Source organism: Cygnus olor, chromosome 5 (genome assembly GCF_009769625.2).
Source record: "Cygnus olor isolate bCygOlo1 chromosome 5, bCygOlo1.pri.v2, whole genome shotgun sequence".
Lineage (NCBI taxonomy): Eukaryota > Metazoa > Chordata > Aves > Anseriformes > Anatidae > Cygnus > Cygnus olor.
Window position 1 is genome coordinate 62,694,346 of NC_049173.1, and position 12,976 is coordinate 62,707,321.

Consider the following 12,976-nt stretch of genomic DNA (forward strand, 5'->3'; position numbering starts at 1 on the left):
TAATTAGGAAGGCCTATTCTTTTACAAGGAAAAATGGACATTTTGGAAAATGTCCTATATATAGTTATTCCCTCTCATATACATATTCACCAGCTTGTTAAAGAAAAGTAATGCTTTACTACAGGATTTTTCAAGACGAATATTATGTATAAAGATCTGACAAACACCCTTAAGATTCCCAATCTTGATTTGTCTTTCAGGAAAAAAATAAAATTAAGCAACGGAGTGGTAAGTATTCATCAGCCAATGAAGATAATCCCTTTGATACCAGTAGGTACAGCTGACATTAGCATTTGATTAATACTTGTAATCAAGACATTGTCTACACAAAATATGGTATAGCAATCAATACTGCACTCATACTGCTAATAAGCAATTCTTCTCTAGGTCGAAGAATACTGAAGTAAGGATTCAAAAAGCCTGTGTACTGCTAAAATTATATGAATTTCCATGGACTTTTCCTGTTAATATAGTAGAGGTCAGAAAAGACACTGCACTTGCAAGATTTTTAGCCTCAATTTCAGTCATATTGCTTTCTTCTGTTCTATGTGTTTTCCTATTTATATATTTGGTAATGGCATTTAAGTATACTCGCATGAAATTTTAAAGATAGAATCCACTCAAGACTTCTCCCCCACTCACCAAACAACATCACTAGCCATGCATACTGCAGAAAAAACATACGCAGCATGAATTCGTAGATTTTGGTGGCTAAGTAAGCATGGACATTCCTATAAAAAGTAAGAACAAATTTTAACAACCTTTCAGTGTTATAGTTGCCATAGCTGTTCAAGTACAGAAAGCAATACTCTGAATATGACAATCACATTGCTCAAATTAGAAAGCACTTGCAGCATAATGCTCACAGGGCCTCTTCCCACCTCTATCCCAGAAAACAGTGACAGCTCCACCTGCTTCCAGCATGTGCACGCTGCTGGGTGCGCATACGTTGAGCTGCTGACCCTCCCACTCCCCATGGGGAAAGACCCCTTACAATTGTTAGCTTAAGCTTATTTGTGAAGAAAAAACAGTCAACCCAATACAATTATTTTCTCATAGTTTTAACTAGACAAGAGTCAGGCATAATTTCAAATCAACAAGTAACCGGAAACTTAAGGTCAATAGTAGCATTCTCTGTTTTCCCCAGGGTAACTAAAATCTACATCTGCCTTTTTTGTTCTCGTGTGTCCCTGCTTGCAGGGGTTCAATGTGCACGAATAATTGGATAAAATACATCAAATATAATCACAATAGTTACTTAGCTGTCATTCACCAAAGTATTCTTGGCATGGTGGACTTGCCGCACATTCCTTGTACTCCACTGATCTTCCAAATAATGCTCATTAAACTCGCTATCTTAAAATATTAATATTGAAAAAGAAGCATTGCAATGTTGTATAAACATCTGCAAAACACGCAATCAATCTTTCAAGAAAGTTCACATAATAAATGCTCTCTGAAGAGCATTAAGTGTGTATTTTCCTTCTGTTTCAAGGAAGCAATATAAAGACCTTACAGTGTTTATTCAAATAAAGTCACAGGCTATACCCCATGCCACCACCCCCAGCCCAAACAGTTGACATTTTATCAGCTTTGCAATGTCTGATCTCTCTCCAAGTCAGACAGGAGATCAGAGGATTTAGCCTGTATTATCCTTATAAAAACCGCTCATAAAATACTGCATAGAACGTATATCTGTGAATCCAATTTAAACCATGGCTAACAAAGCACAAATATTTATTGTAAAGTGTAATAGACTATTAGGAAAATAAAGAACTTTAGATCTCTTTGTTGTTTCTGTTCACTTCTGGTGATAATGAAGATATCAAATTCTGGAAGTCTACCAAACAGTTGCATTTTATTATGAACACGTATGATTTAAGTACTGCCAATAAATTCCATGTATTTAGTTCTGGTTGACATTTATGATGTTACTTAAAGAATAATAAATGCCTTAACTTGAAATATACACATACTTTTTTAGGAAGTGAGCTGCATATCAAAGGAAGCATTTAGTGAGTTGTATGAGAACAAATATCTTTTATCATCTAGAAAGGTTAATGAAAGCTGTTATTGCATTTTCTGAGTTTTTTTTATACTGCAGACAAATGACACAAAAAGAGAGAGCGTTTGCTATCTAGAAGGGATCAGAGCAGAGAAAGTAAATTACAACACAATATTCCCTACATATCTTAATTGCTATTACAATATTTACCGTTCGTTTCATAGTCTGCACTTGACAATTTAAAAACTTACTGAATGAGTTACTTCTGAAGCGTGCTGCAGCACACTTGCATTTCAACCTTTTACGCAAAGAACGACTACTGCTGTCTTACTCTGTTGCATAAACGCGGAGCACGACATGCTCGAAAACCACCCCACTTGTTCAGATTCACCTCGTGTTTCCTCCGACCTATTTCACAGTCGATCACAAGAGGCGCGTTATGGCACACACGACAAAGCGGAGTTAGAAACTTGCATTTAGCATTCATGAATTTCAGCCACAACAGCGGGAGATGGGGGACTCTGCGGCAACCATCCCTTGCAGGAGCTGCTGGCTTGCATGTTCCTTCCGAACTCTCCCCTCATCCTCCCTCCATAAGGGGCTGGTTATCCCGCCGGCACACCACTCGGCGTCCTGCAGTTCACGTGCAATGTACCGAACATAAACAAACCCGGCCCCACACGGGGCTTCGCGCTGCAAAAAACAAGACTCATTGACAAGTTTTCCAGGAGGGAGAAACCAACAGAGTTCCATTCAAGAAAACTGAACGTTTTGGGCATCTTTCCAGACTCTACTGAACAGCTCTCTCTTCAGTTAAAAAAAAAAAAAAAAAAAAAAAAAAAGTAGTTGCTTAAATCCAATCAACCCCAACCTAATGTTAAGTTATTTGGAGCGAGGAAGAGATGGTTAAGAGGGAGAGAGAGAAACGAGAGACCGTAATCTGCAAGGCAGAAGGACGCCTGCCACTCAAACACTGCCAAACATCGGTACAAAATATCCCTCAAAATCTGATTTTGTGTTTTTCTTTAGCACCTTTTTGTCGACAGAAAGCGGGAAGAAAGTGAAGTGCCGAGCAGCTAGAAAGCTGTGGTTTCTTTCTCTGGTGAAGTCTGCCAGAAGTGGTGGAGCTGGGCTTTGGAAAAGAAACAAGGTAGCTGATAGCTGAAGGTGTTTGTTTGTTTAAGGAAAAAGGGCTACGCTTTAATAATTAAGGTCGTATGAAAAGCGAGCGAGCCCTCTATGCTATTGCAAATGCATTGGTATGATTTAGCTTCCATACAGACCAAAAGGGAGGGTTACATCGGCTGTGCAGAACCAAGTTGAGAAATTAAGACCCGCTAAGGAACCACTATTTTCCTCCATTTCTTTAACGGGCGTCTGACAGCGAGCAGACATCCAGCGCGCACCCACTGAGAGGTTAGGCGAAGCGAGCGGCGCTCACTCCTCGGAAAGTTTCTCCCTGCAGTTTCGGAGAAACCTACCTGCTCTCTGGAAATGCAAGGCAGCGAGGGTCTCCGAAACATTTTGCTGCTGCCGTAGTAGCTGGCCGAAGTCTCCCCTAAGGACACGCAGCTCGATCTCCTCCTGGGTCTGATCACAGGCACTTTTTCCTCCGCGCTGGGGAGCCGCGGGTGGTGGTGATGCTGCTGATGCGCTGCCCGGCTCCGGGCCGCCAGGACGCCGCGCTCGCCGCCGCAGAGGGCTAGGAGGCAGCCCGCCGCCCCGACAGAGCCGGCCAGCAGCGGGCGGAGGGCCGGGGGCAGCGAGTGGAGGCTGCCGAGCGACACCAGCCACACCAGGCTGGAGAAGAGCAAGACGAGGAGGCTCCGGCGGAGCTTCAGGGAGCTCTGCAGCAGGGTCAGCGCCGCCACCGAGCCCAGCACCGTCAGCAGCCTGCCCGCCACCATCTGCGGCTCGCCGGGGGCTCGGGGCTCCTCTTGGCGCCCCGCGGGGGGCAGCAGCCACTGCAGCGCCACGAAGTCCCCCGAGTAGCAGCACACGGGAAGCGCCAGCAGCCACCAGCGGGTCGCTCCGCCGCGGGCTAGGTGGCAGGTGAGGAAGAAGAAGGCGCAGGCGATGCTGAAGAGCGGGCTGAGGCAGCGGGAGAGGCTCAGCAAGGCGTGCAGAGGCCGGGGGCTCCGCCAGCCGCTCCCGTCCTGCTGGCCCCCTGCGCTGCCCCGGCCCGGGAGCGCCAGCAGCGAGAGCACGAGGGCGGCCAGGGCGGCCAGGCTGAGCAGAGCCCGGCAGCAGGAGGAGGAGGAGGAGGAGGCGGCGGCGGGGAGCAGCAGCAGCGAAAGGAAGCTTCTCGGGGGGTCCTGCCGCAGGGGGGTCGCGCAGCTCCTCACGTAGCCGTTCCGCAGGCTCTCCGCGCCGCCGTCCGGCTGCTGGCAGTGCTGCGGGGCTCGGCCGGGGCCGGGGCGGGAGGCGGCGGCGGCGGCGGCTTCCCTCTCGTCCCTCATGGTGGTCGGGCCGGCGGGAGGGGCAGGACGGGGCAAGGCGCGGGTCGCGCTAGCTCCGGCCCGGCCGCGCCTCCCTCATCTCCTCAGGAGAGGGGCGCTGCGCTGACCCGCGGCGTCTCCTCCGCAGGCAGCGGCGTCCGGAGCATGGTGGGGGAGCGACGGGGAAAGAGAGAAAAGGTAACGAGCCTCGCTCGCTCGCTCTCCCCCGAACGGATCCAGCGGGAGGGGCTCGCTGTCGCCTCCCAGCGCTCACCGGCGGCAGCGGCCGCTGGCGAAGCCCCGGCGGGGGCGGGAGCAGCACGGCCTCAGCGCGGCCCCGGCCCGCCCGCCCGCCGCCCTCCCTCACAGCGCTGCACACGGCGCGCGCGGAAGCCCCTGCGGCGGCACGCGCTCCGGGAGCGGTTGGGCGCTAACTGCCACGCGCTAACGGCAGCACGGTAGCGGGGGCGGGGGGGGGGAAGCGCGAAGGGAGGGGACGGCGGGAGGGGCCGGGCGAGGCAGGCGCGCGCCCGTGCGTGTGTGTCCGCACCCGCCCGTCCGGCGCGAGCCGAGCGGCCGCTGAGGCGCCGTCCCCGGGGCTGCGGCTCGCGCCCTTCCCGCCGCCCGCCCTGAGGCGGCCGCCCGGGCCCCGTCCCGCCCCGGCCGGCGAGGAGCGGAGGAGCCCGAGCCCGAGCCCGAGCCCGAACCCGGCAGCGTCCCGGCTCCGGGAAGCTCTGAGGAAAGCTGCCTGAGGCAGGTCCCACAAACCCGCCCCGCGGCAGCGGCGCTGGCTGGGCGAGCCGCTGAGAAGAGCTTGGGGGGCTCTCTGAGGCACCCCGCGAACGTTGCTTTGCGGCATGCAAAGAATAGCAAAGTGTTTGCCTTGTAAGGACCGTCTGGTTCTTTAAGCACACGAAAAGTGAGTACGAGTAGAGGAGCTTTCCGCGCTTTTTTCAGTCCTCGTTAACTGAGCTTGCAGGTCAGACCCCGTCTCCAGCCCAAGTTTGATCCTTTTTACAGCTAACCCCTCTGGAGCGGAGTACAGCCGTCGGTTTGGACCAGGCTGTTAGCGGCGCTTGGGCTGCAGTAAGCGAAGACAGGCAGCTGGTGGGCTTTTTGCACAGCTCTTCGGCTCATTTAACCTGCTCGTTCGTTTTCCTTAAGTGTAACTGCTTAGGGCTTTTAACGTTCTGATTATAACTCTGCATCTTTAGCCCCTTCGTTACTTGCAGTGCCCTTTGGGACACGTTTCCACACAGCGCTGTGCTGCTTGGCGTAAGTCGGTCCAGAGATCAGACCAGGTAAGTCCCACATGGCGCTTTCTGCTGGCTTGCTGAACCAGGCTGTGGAAGTGGCTGAGCGTCCGTGCGTGCAGTTTGCTGCCTGCGAGCAGCGCTGAAGTTGCGGTGTAACAGGAAGCTGCAGGGTCCAGGCCTAAGGGCTGCGATGTGCAGAACTCATCCAGCGTGATCACTGACAGCGAGTACAATGTGCAGTGACGAACAGAGTAATTTCTGTACGTAAGAAGTTGGAAATAAGTAGTGGTTTGTATTTCAAAAGGCAAATCAGCGGAACTTCAGTGCCGTCACAGGCCTCCCTCTGTTAGAAATACCTCCTACGCGCTTTCCCGAAAAAAAGAAAAAGGAATTCTGTCCTGTCTTGGTACGCTTACAGCCAGTATAATTGTACAGTTTCCTGGTTTAAAAGTTTTCAAAATAGAGTATGTGAATTTCCTTTTGGGATGATAATCCTGCATTTACTTTTATTCACACATTATTGGCACCAGTTAGCCTGCAATCAAGTGTATATGTGAATGTTTTCAAGGCTGAGATAAATCTTGCTATTTTGCATAGCTCTTTCACTTTTTGGATTCGGTTGAATTCAGCTATAAATAAATGCATTCCTGAAATATTTAGTATTTCACAGAAATTGTAATCTTCACAGAAATATCATACGTGAATACAAGCAACTATAGCAGTGGGCATTGGAAAGTGTACAAAGGAAGAGTACAAAGATAGGACATCATATGACCCCTTAATACCCCCATATGCAACCCACTGTGGCATTAGCACTTTCTGAATCGGAAGTGGTGTCTTATATTTAACACAGTCCTCAGTGCATTTTTATTCCATGAATTTGCACAACCATTTATGCATTCGTTTACTTTTAAGTCCACGTTGGCTTTTGGCATCTGCCGTGTACTGCAGGAAGGAGGTCCTTAGTCGGTACAACTTGACTGCGTTGTGTGAAATGTTTTTCGTGTTTGCTATCTGTCTTAATTGATAACAGTTTCTATCAAGTCATCTTTTTTCTTCAGTTTGTGATTTTATATCTTTCCCCAGTCTTGTGAGTCTTGTGTTTTCCAAGCAGAGGAGTTATAGACTATCTGATATTTTCATAGGGTACAGATCATCTCTTTATTTTGTACTTTGTGAACACTAGTATATGCTTCTGCTGATGAGGAAACAAGGAGTTACAGTACTCAAGACATGAGCAGATGGATTTATGCTGAGCCAAAATAATGGTTTTCGTGTCATTATTGAGTTCTTTCTTTATAATTTCTGTAGTCTTGTTTGTTTTGTTAAGGAAGAAAGAAAGCGGATACACTGAGTTTTGAGTGTTGTTCTGTTGAACAAACATTGAACATTGTTTTCATGGCATTAACTATATAGATCACAGGATATCTTTTCTGAGTGTTAACATCTACAGCTGATAGATAGTTTTACAAATCAAGGATAGGATTATTTTTTCCCCTGTGCACTTTATGCTTATTTACCTTAAATTTGACCTGCATATGCATTTATGAGGCTGTATGCGGATTTGCTCAGCTAGGTTTATTTTTTCTGCCCTCAGTAACTTAGCATCAACAGCATACTCCACCACCTTACTATTTATTTGTCTTCAGATCATTTATCATGAAGTAATTAGCTTTTAATTCAATGGTACATCTGTGCAAAAACACCCTGAAGAAATGTCTTCACAGCTCATTCTATGGGAGTATGTTTTTTCTCTCGTAGCATCCCTGTTGCCTAACAATACTCGTCTTAGCATGTTCATTTGTAAAAGGATATGACTATTAATAGATCCCTGTCCTGAGTAATTTACTATCTAATCATGAACAATTTCAGTATGAGGAAAAGTTGGCTTGAGTAAGACAGCACCTATCATTAGGAGCATTAACTAAATTTCTTCTTGTGAGAGAAAAATTTTAAGGTTAAAGAAGTACCTTTTCATTTGCCCACTGGTAGGTCAATATTCCTTGAATACAGAAAATGTTGCAGTAAAAGACGAAGTATTTAAGTTGTAGTGAAGACATTAATTTCAGGTAATGTCTTTTTTTGTCATTTTACAGTTTCACCAACAAAAGAAAATAGTTTAGCAATTCTGGTTTATTCTTAAGGTACTGTATAATACCTGTATCTGCCTTTTGGCAGTGGCTTTTGCTACTACTGCATGTATATACAAACAAATGTCTTTAGGTGCTGGTTCCTAAGTTTCTAATGAAAATTGGGCTATGATATTTCAAAATAGTTATTGTTTCCTTTGTCTGTTCTCCATTCCAAAACATTGTAACTGGAAAGAACAGAGTATAAACATAACTGTTGTCATTCAAAGCTGTAATTTTGGCATCTTCTTTGACCTGTTTCTCTTCTCTGACCTGCGCATCCAGAACCATCTCTAAACCTTACCTCATCCCGTGGAATATTTCTAAGTTTTAATCATTCCCTCCTGTCTGTGCTGTACTTTTTTTTTTCTTTTTTGGCCATGTCCTGGCTATTGTGCCCTGTAATGTTGGAATGTGGAAAATTCCTGCGCTGTTCGGAATTGCTATGGTTTTTACCTGTGAGTACCTTTATTGTCTCCTTCTTCAGACACATCAGATACAAACATCTGATCCTTCCTTCCTCCCTCATCTAGTCCTGTGATTCTGACGAGTTTCTCACCCTGTGGACAACTTTGTTATCTGTTTAATAACATTGGATGCAGTTGCCCAGGTCTTCACTTCAGGAAACTATTCTCTGCTTTCTCTTGTACTAGCATGGAAAGATTAATCAAATCTTAAGAAATTATCTTTCAAGCTTGTCTTCAAGCCTTCCATAGTCTATTCATCAAAGTAATAATAGTTACATCTAACGGTACATAATTGTGCCCTGACTGTAGACCTTGCACTTTTAACATGGGGAAAGGTTTTAACATTATGGTGCCTAACTTGGAACCTTTCACAAGGTAGTATCGCAGCAAATTATGAGAGCCATCAGTGCTTTCTAATTTTTTTGTGTGTTTCTGTTACAAAATTGTCTCAGTTACTGTTGATAGCTTTCTTGAGGATGGAACTTTATCTTAGCCAAAGTATACCTGTCATATTTAAGCTTCATTTTGAATAATGTATTTAGATGTACTGAATTATTTAAACAAAGTGTGCTTTGAAATTGGAAACAAACAAACAAAAAATTAAAACCAGCTACATGGCTTAAATAGCTCGGCTTTCTAATTGTCATCTGGGTTCATTTGCTTAGAAATTCTTCTGTATTATTGAAGAATGAGTGAATTGATGCCTTGTTCAAGGAACAAATTGCTACTACCTGACTGCTGGTGTAGTGTGAGTGTGGTTAAAAAGAAGGTGGGAACAGAGGATGTGTCTTGTGTTGGAGCTCTGAGCTAGTGAGCTGTTACAGTTACTGCTTTTCTTTCTTTCTTGTTTATGAGGAAGTTGTCTGTAGGCTGCAGTAATCAGAAGTGAATTGGACTTTCGCAAAACATTTTTTTAAATTGTGTGTAACCAAAACATTTGTATGAATTCCTGCTGTCTTGTAAATGCAGTTGTAGATGTCTTTGTGGAAATGTTAGCTGTATTTTGTTATTTATTTCTTTGAACATTAGACTTTTGTTGGGAAGTTAATTTGTAAATTAATGCAAAGACAGTTAAGGTGGTGTAAGCAGTAATTGTATCTACCTCAACTTTGTTATCAGTTTTACATTAGATGCTTAAATAAAGAAACAGCATTATTACAACCACAATCATTTAGCAAAGAAAACAAAAGAAATACCATACCTCCAGAAAACACATGCATACTCATACAAGTGCAGTTCCCTTAGGGAAATCAAAAGGCTTAACCAAACTTGAATCAATGTTTGGAGAAACACCAGTACTACGTGTTACCATTCTGAAGTTGTCCTGAGGCAAGCACTGTGGCTTCTCTGGCTGGTGAACTGTAGAAGCGTGTGCTCTAGCTCACTGAGTGCTTGCAGCTGGAGGCTTAAGGATGCAACTAGGTGCTGGATGATTTCAAACATACCTGTGTAATGTGGTGTCTTTTAAATGCAGGATACGAGTATTTTAGAAGTTGATGTTGTATGTCTTCAGCGCTAAAGGCCTAGAGAGATCTGCAGTGGTTCACAGGCAACCAGATATAATGGGGAAAAAAAAATGAATGAAGGGTACTCATGTAGCTACTAAGTGGAGAATAAAATACAGGAAAAGAGTCTTCTGGAAGTGTATTTGCTATGCATGGTGTCATTGTACTTGCAGTGAGGAGTCGATGTATTTGTCTTGTCTAAGGGTGAGAAGAGAGATTCAGGTGCATTCCACATGAAGCAAAGCAGTCAGGTTCAAAGGTAAGTCACAGCACTGTGATCTTCAGCGTATGACAGGAAAGACCAAGTTACTACAGAGTGCATCTGTGAGTTTAACTTGTCAAAAAAAGACACGCGACAAAGAAAACTGGAAAGAAGTTGTGAAAAAATGTTCCTTGTATGATAAGATGTCTCTAGCAGATACAGCACTAGTCAGTTTAAAAAGTATGGGCGTTCCATTTTCACTGGAAATATGGAGCTGGTGTGATAGGGCATTGTTAGATGATACTTCCTATTTCTGGAGATGGAAAGTATCAGAACATCAGTGTGATGGCAGGCTCCGAGATATAGCTCAGCAGTGACAAACCTGAGGATCAATCAGTGAATAGAAGAAATATTGCATCAACCTAATTAAATACTCTAAGTCTGAAGAAAAACTGGGACAACACATCTTTATCTTGTCTCTAAATTTTTTTCTGGTGCCCGTTTAAGTAAATGTAAATGTCTTTGGTTGTTTTTTTCCCCCCAAAGTACCAGTGATTTTAGATGCTTGTTTCCTAATAAAAATGATGATAACAGACTATCAAGTTCAACGAATAGCTGTCAAAATTCTGCCTTTAAGATCTTAGAGAATTGCACAATTACATATGGTACTGCTGTTTCACATGAGCTTATTTATTTGGAAAATAGTGAGAGAGTTCAATTTGTTGATAATAAAAATGCAGAAATTTCTCGATCATGAAACTTTTGACATTTTTACTTTCTCAGAACTGAGTAAAATTTGTCATCTTATAAGCAAAATTGAAGATCAATAAAATAGGTGGCTTCATATGTAGCATCTCACTATAAAAAGTTTACTTTATGCTAAATCATATTTTATTATAAAATCTACACATTCAGTGAAATAGCATTAAACTTAAGAATACACACTAATATTTCTATGGTAATTCATTCCCTTACTTGCTAATTGAAATTTCTCTCTTGAATTGAAATAGAGGCATTTTATGGACTCTGCTCATTAATACCGCTGAAGATTAAATCTGACTGGGGAACTGGTTTGGTTTTTCCAGAGAAGTCTGACTTTACACATGAGCATCATATGCATAAATATATTTTGAAAAAGATCAAAATCGGTCCAAGCCTGGTCATTTATTGTGGGTGGTGGTGGTGATAAAAGTGAGCTGAATCATTCAGTCAGCTTCTCTCATTTCCATGTCTTTTGGTAACTACTGTATTGACCCTAAATCATTGAGACAGGTTCTTGTTAATTAACATTCATTAGAATTCTGTTAAATTGCTAAAATTACATTATATTGTCAGCAGGCATAAAACAAACCCAGTTGTACCTCTTCAGAGTTTGGCTTGTGTTTCAGCACGTGCTCAAGTATCATCCTAACTGTTTGCTTGGCTGTACTGTATCATTCAGCTATGTGTAGGAAAGCCTTGCAGGCATTAATGTATTCAGAAGTTCATTATATTTAATGCTCTCTTATGTAAGTCGATGTAAATGAATCTCCAGAAAAAGAACATGTAAATAAAAAAAAAAAACTTTACATTTCTCCTTTTATGAAAAAAAAATAACAGAATCCTGTAATGGTGACTGCATAACTCTTTCTTCTGGAGATTCAACTTGAGATTTAAAAAAAAAAAAAAAAAAAACAAAGGCAAGTTTATGCAATTAAGCTGATTAGCTTATTAATGTGGAAGTATTTTGTCCTTCTAGCCACAGAAAGAATTCAGCTGTGTAAAAAAGCAGACAGGAATAAACTGTGGCTGGAGACAGAAATTGTCTGGTTTTAAAATGATAAATTTGTGTTTTATGTCTGTCCTCTAAAAGCTAAGCAATGTACAAGCATTTATTAGGTTAATTTTATTTGATTAATTGTTAAGACCAAATTGTTTGTTCTATGTAACCTGAAACTTGTATATTGTCCAGGCAGTCATGACACTCCGTGAACGAGTTCTCATTTCAAACAACTTGTCTTGGCAATCTTGCCTATTTGCATTTAAGTCCACATATTTAGCTAAAAGTTACCTTTCTTACTTATATAATCCAACAGGACTGTTTTGGCATTCATAATCAGTACTGTGTACAATTGCAGTAATTTATCAGCCTGATTTTAGCATCTTAACTGAAGCTCCCCCTCCCTTTTCAGCATTCACAATTTCTGAACACAGAAAAGCTTACTTTGGGCTTGAGACAGCTCAGAGTCTGAATTTACCACATCAGAAACTGCACACCAAATAAAGACTTGAAATGCTTTTGTAACTTTGAAGGGTTTGCTGCTTTTGTCCTGTCTGCGTAATATAGTGATGCATCGTAATTATTTCCAAACGGAGGGATTGTATTTAGTTGTCAAAGGCAAACATATGTAGGTGAAGCAGATGGCAGTTTCACAAGACTGAGTAACAGATAAAGCACACGATGATTAAATCCAGCTATTTTTCTGCTCAAAACTAGTGCCTATTACTTTTACGAATAGTTTTACAGTAAGAAGAGGAAGAACAGTTGGATGTGAAAATGTATTTAAATGTTTCCAAGATGGTTGTTTTTCTTAGGTGATACTCCAAAAGAGTAAATAGGAGCTTTTAGAAAACACTGCTAATCACTGTGGGGTTTACCCAAGCAGCAAAGACTAGTCAATCATAAAAAATACTCTCCCCTATTTTTAAAAACGTTTGAATTGACTGTAAGCAAAAATGAGAGTATGCTATGGAAACTTGTCAAATTTTGAATCTGTAGGTAATGCAAATGTATTAACTTTCAGTTGACTAATTTTTATGTGCTTATTTATAACTAGAATGTGTCTGGCATACCTGGGTACAAAGTAATGATGTAGAAGCAGTCGTGCACCTGTTTGATCTTTCTTGCAATGAAAGAATAATAATTGACCCGCAAACGCAAAAGCAACACATTTAGAATGGTTCTTTTGTTGCTTTGGAGGTTTTCTGTTTGAAT

General features: G+C 43.0%; 2 protein-coding genes across 7 annotated transcripts in view; one reads left to right on the forward strand and one right to left on the reverse strand.

The window, feature by feature from the left end:
- The window catches only part of PDE3B (phosphodiesterase 3B), a 93,101-nt gene extending 88,637 nt beyond the window's left edge, over positions 1 to 4,464 (reverse strand). For all 3 annotated transcript variants that reach the window (XR_005820567.1, XM_040559626.1, XM_040559627.1), the window contains exon 1: positions 3,487 to 4,464. Coding sequence is in view for 2 of the 3 variants with exons in the window: in XM_040559626.1 (XP_040415560.1) it covers positions 3,487 to 4,464 (978 nt within the window). In the remaining variant the exon portion in view is untranslated. The remainder of the gene's footprint in view (positions 1 to 3,486) is intronic.
- The window catches only part of PSMA1 (proteasome 20S subunit alpha 1), a 30,685-nt gene continuing 22,118 nt past the window's right edge, over positions 4,410 to 12,976 (forward strand). The window contains exons 1-2 of one of the 4 annotated variants that reach the window (XM_040559631.1): positions 4,410 to 4,641; positions 9,974 to 10,059. The gene's annotated coding sequence lies outside the window, so the exon portion shown is untranslated. Of the gene's footprint in view, positions 4,642 to 5,008; positions 5,363 to 5,656; positions 5,745 to 9,973; positions 10,060 to 12,976 lie in introns of those variants that run through there. The other 3 variants (XM_040559630.1, XM_040559634.1, XM_040559632.1) reach the window with 3 other exon arrangements.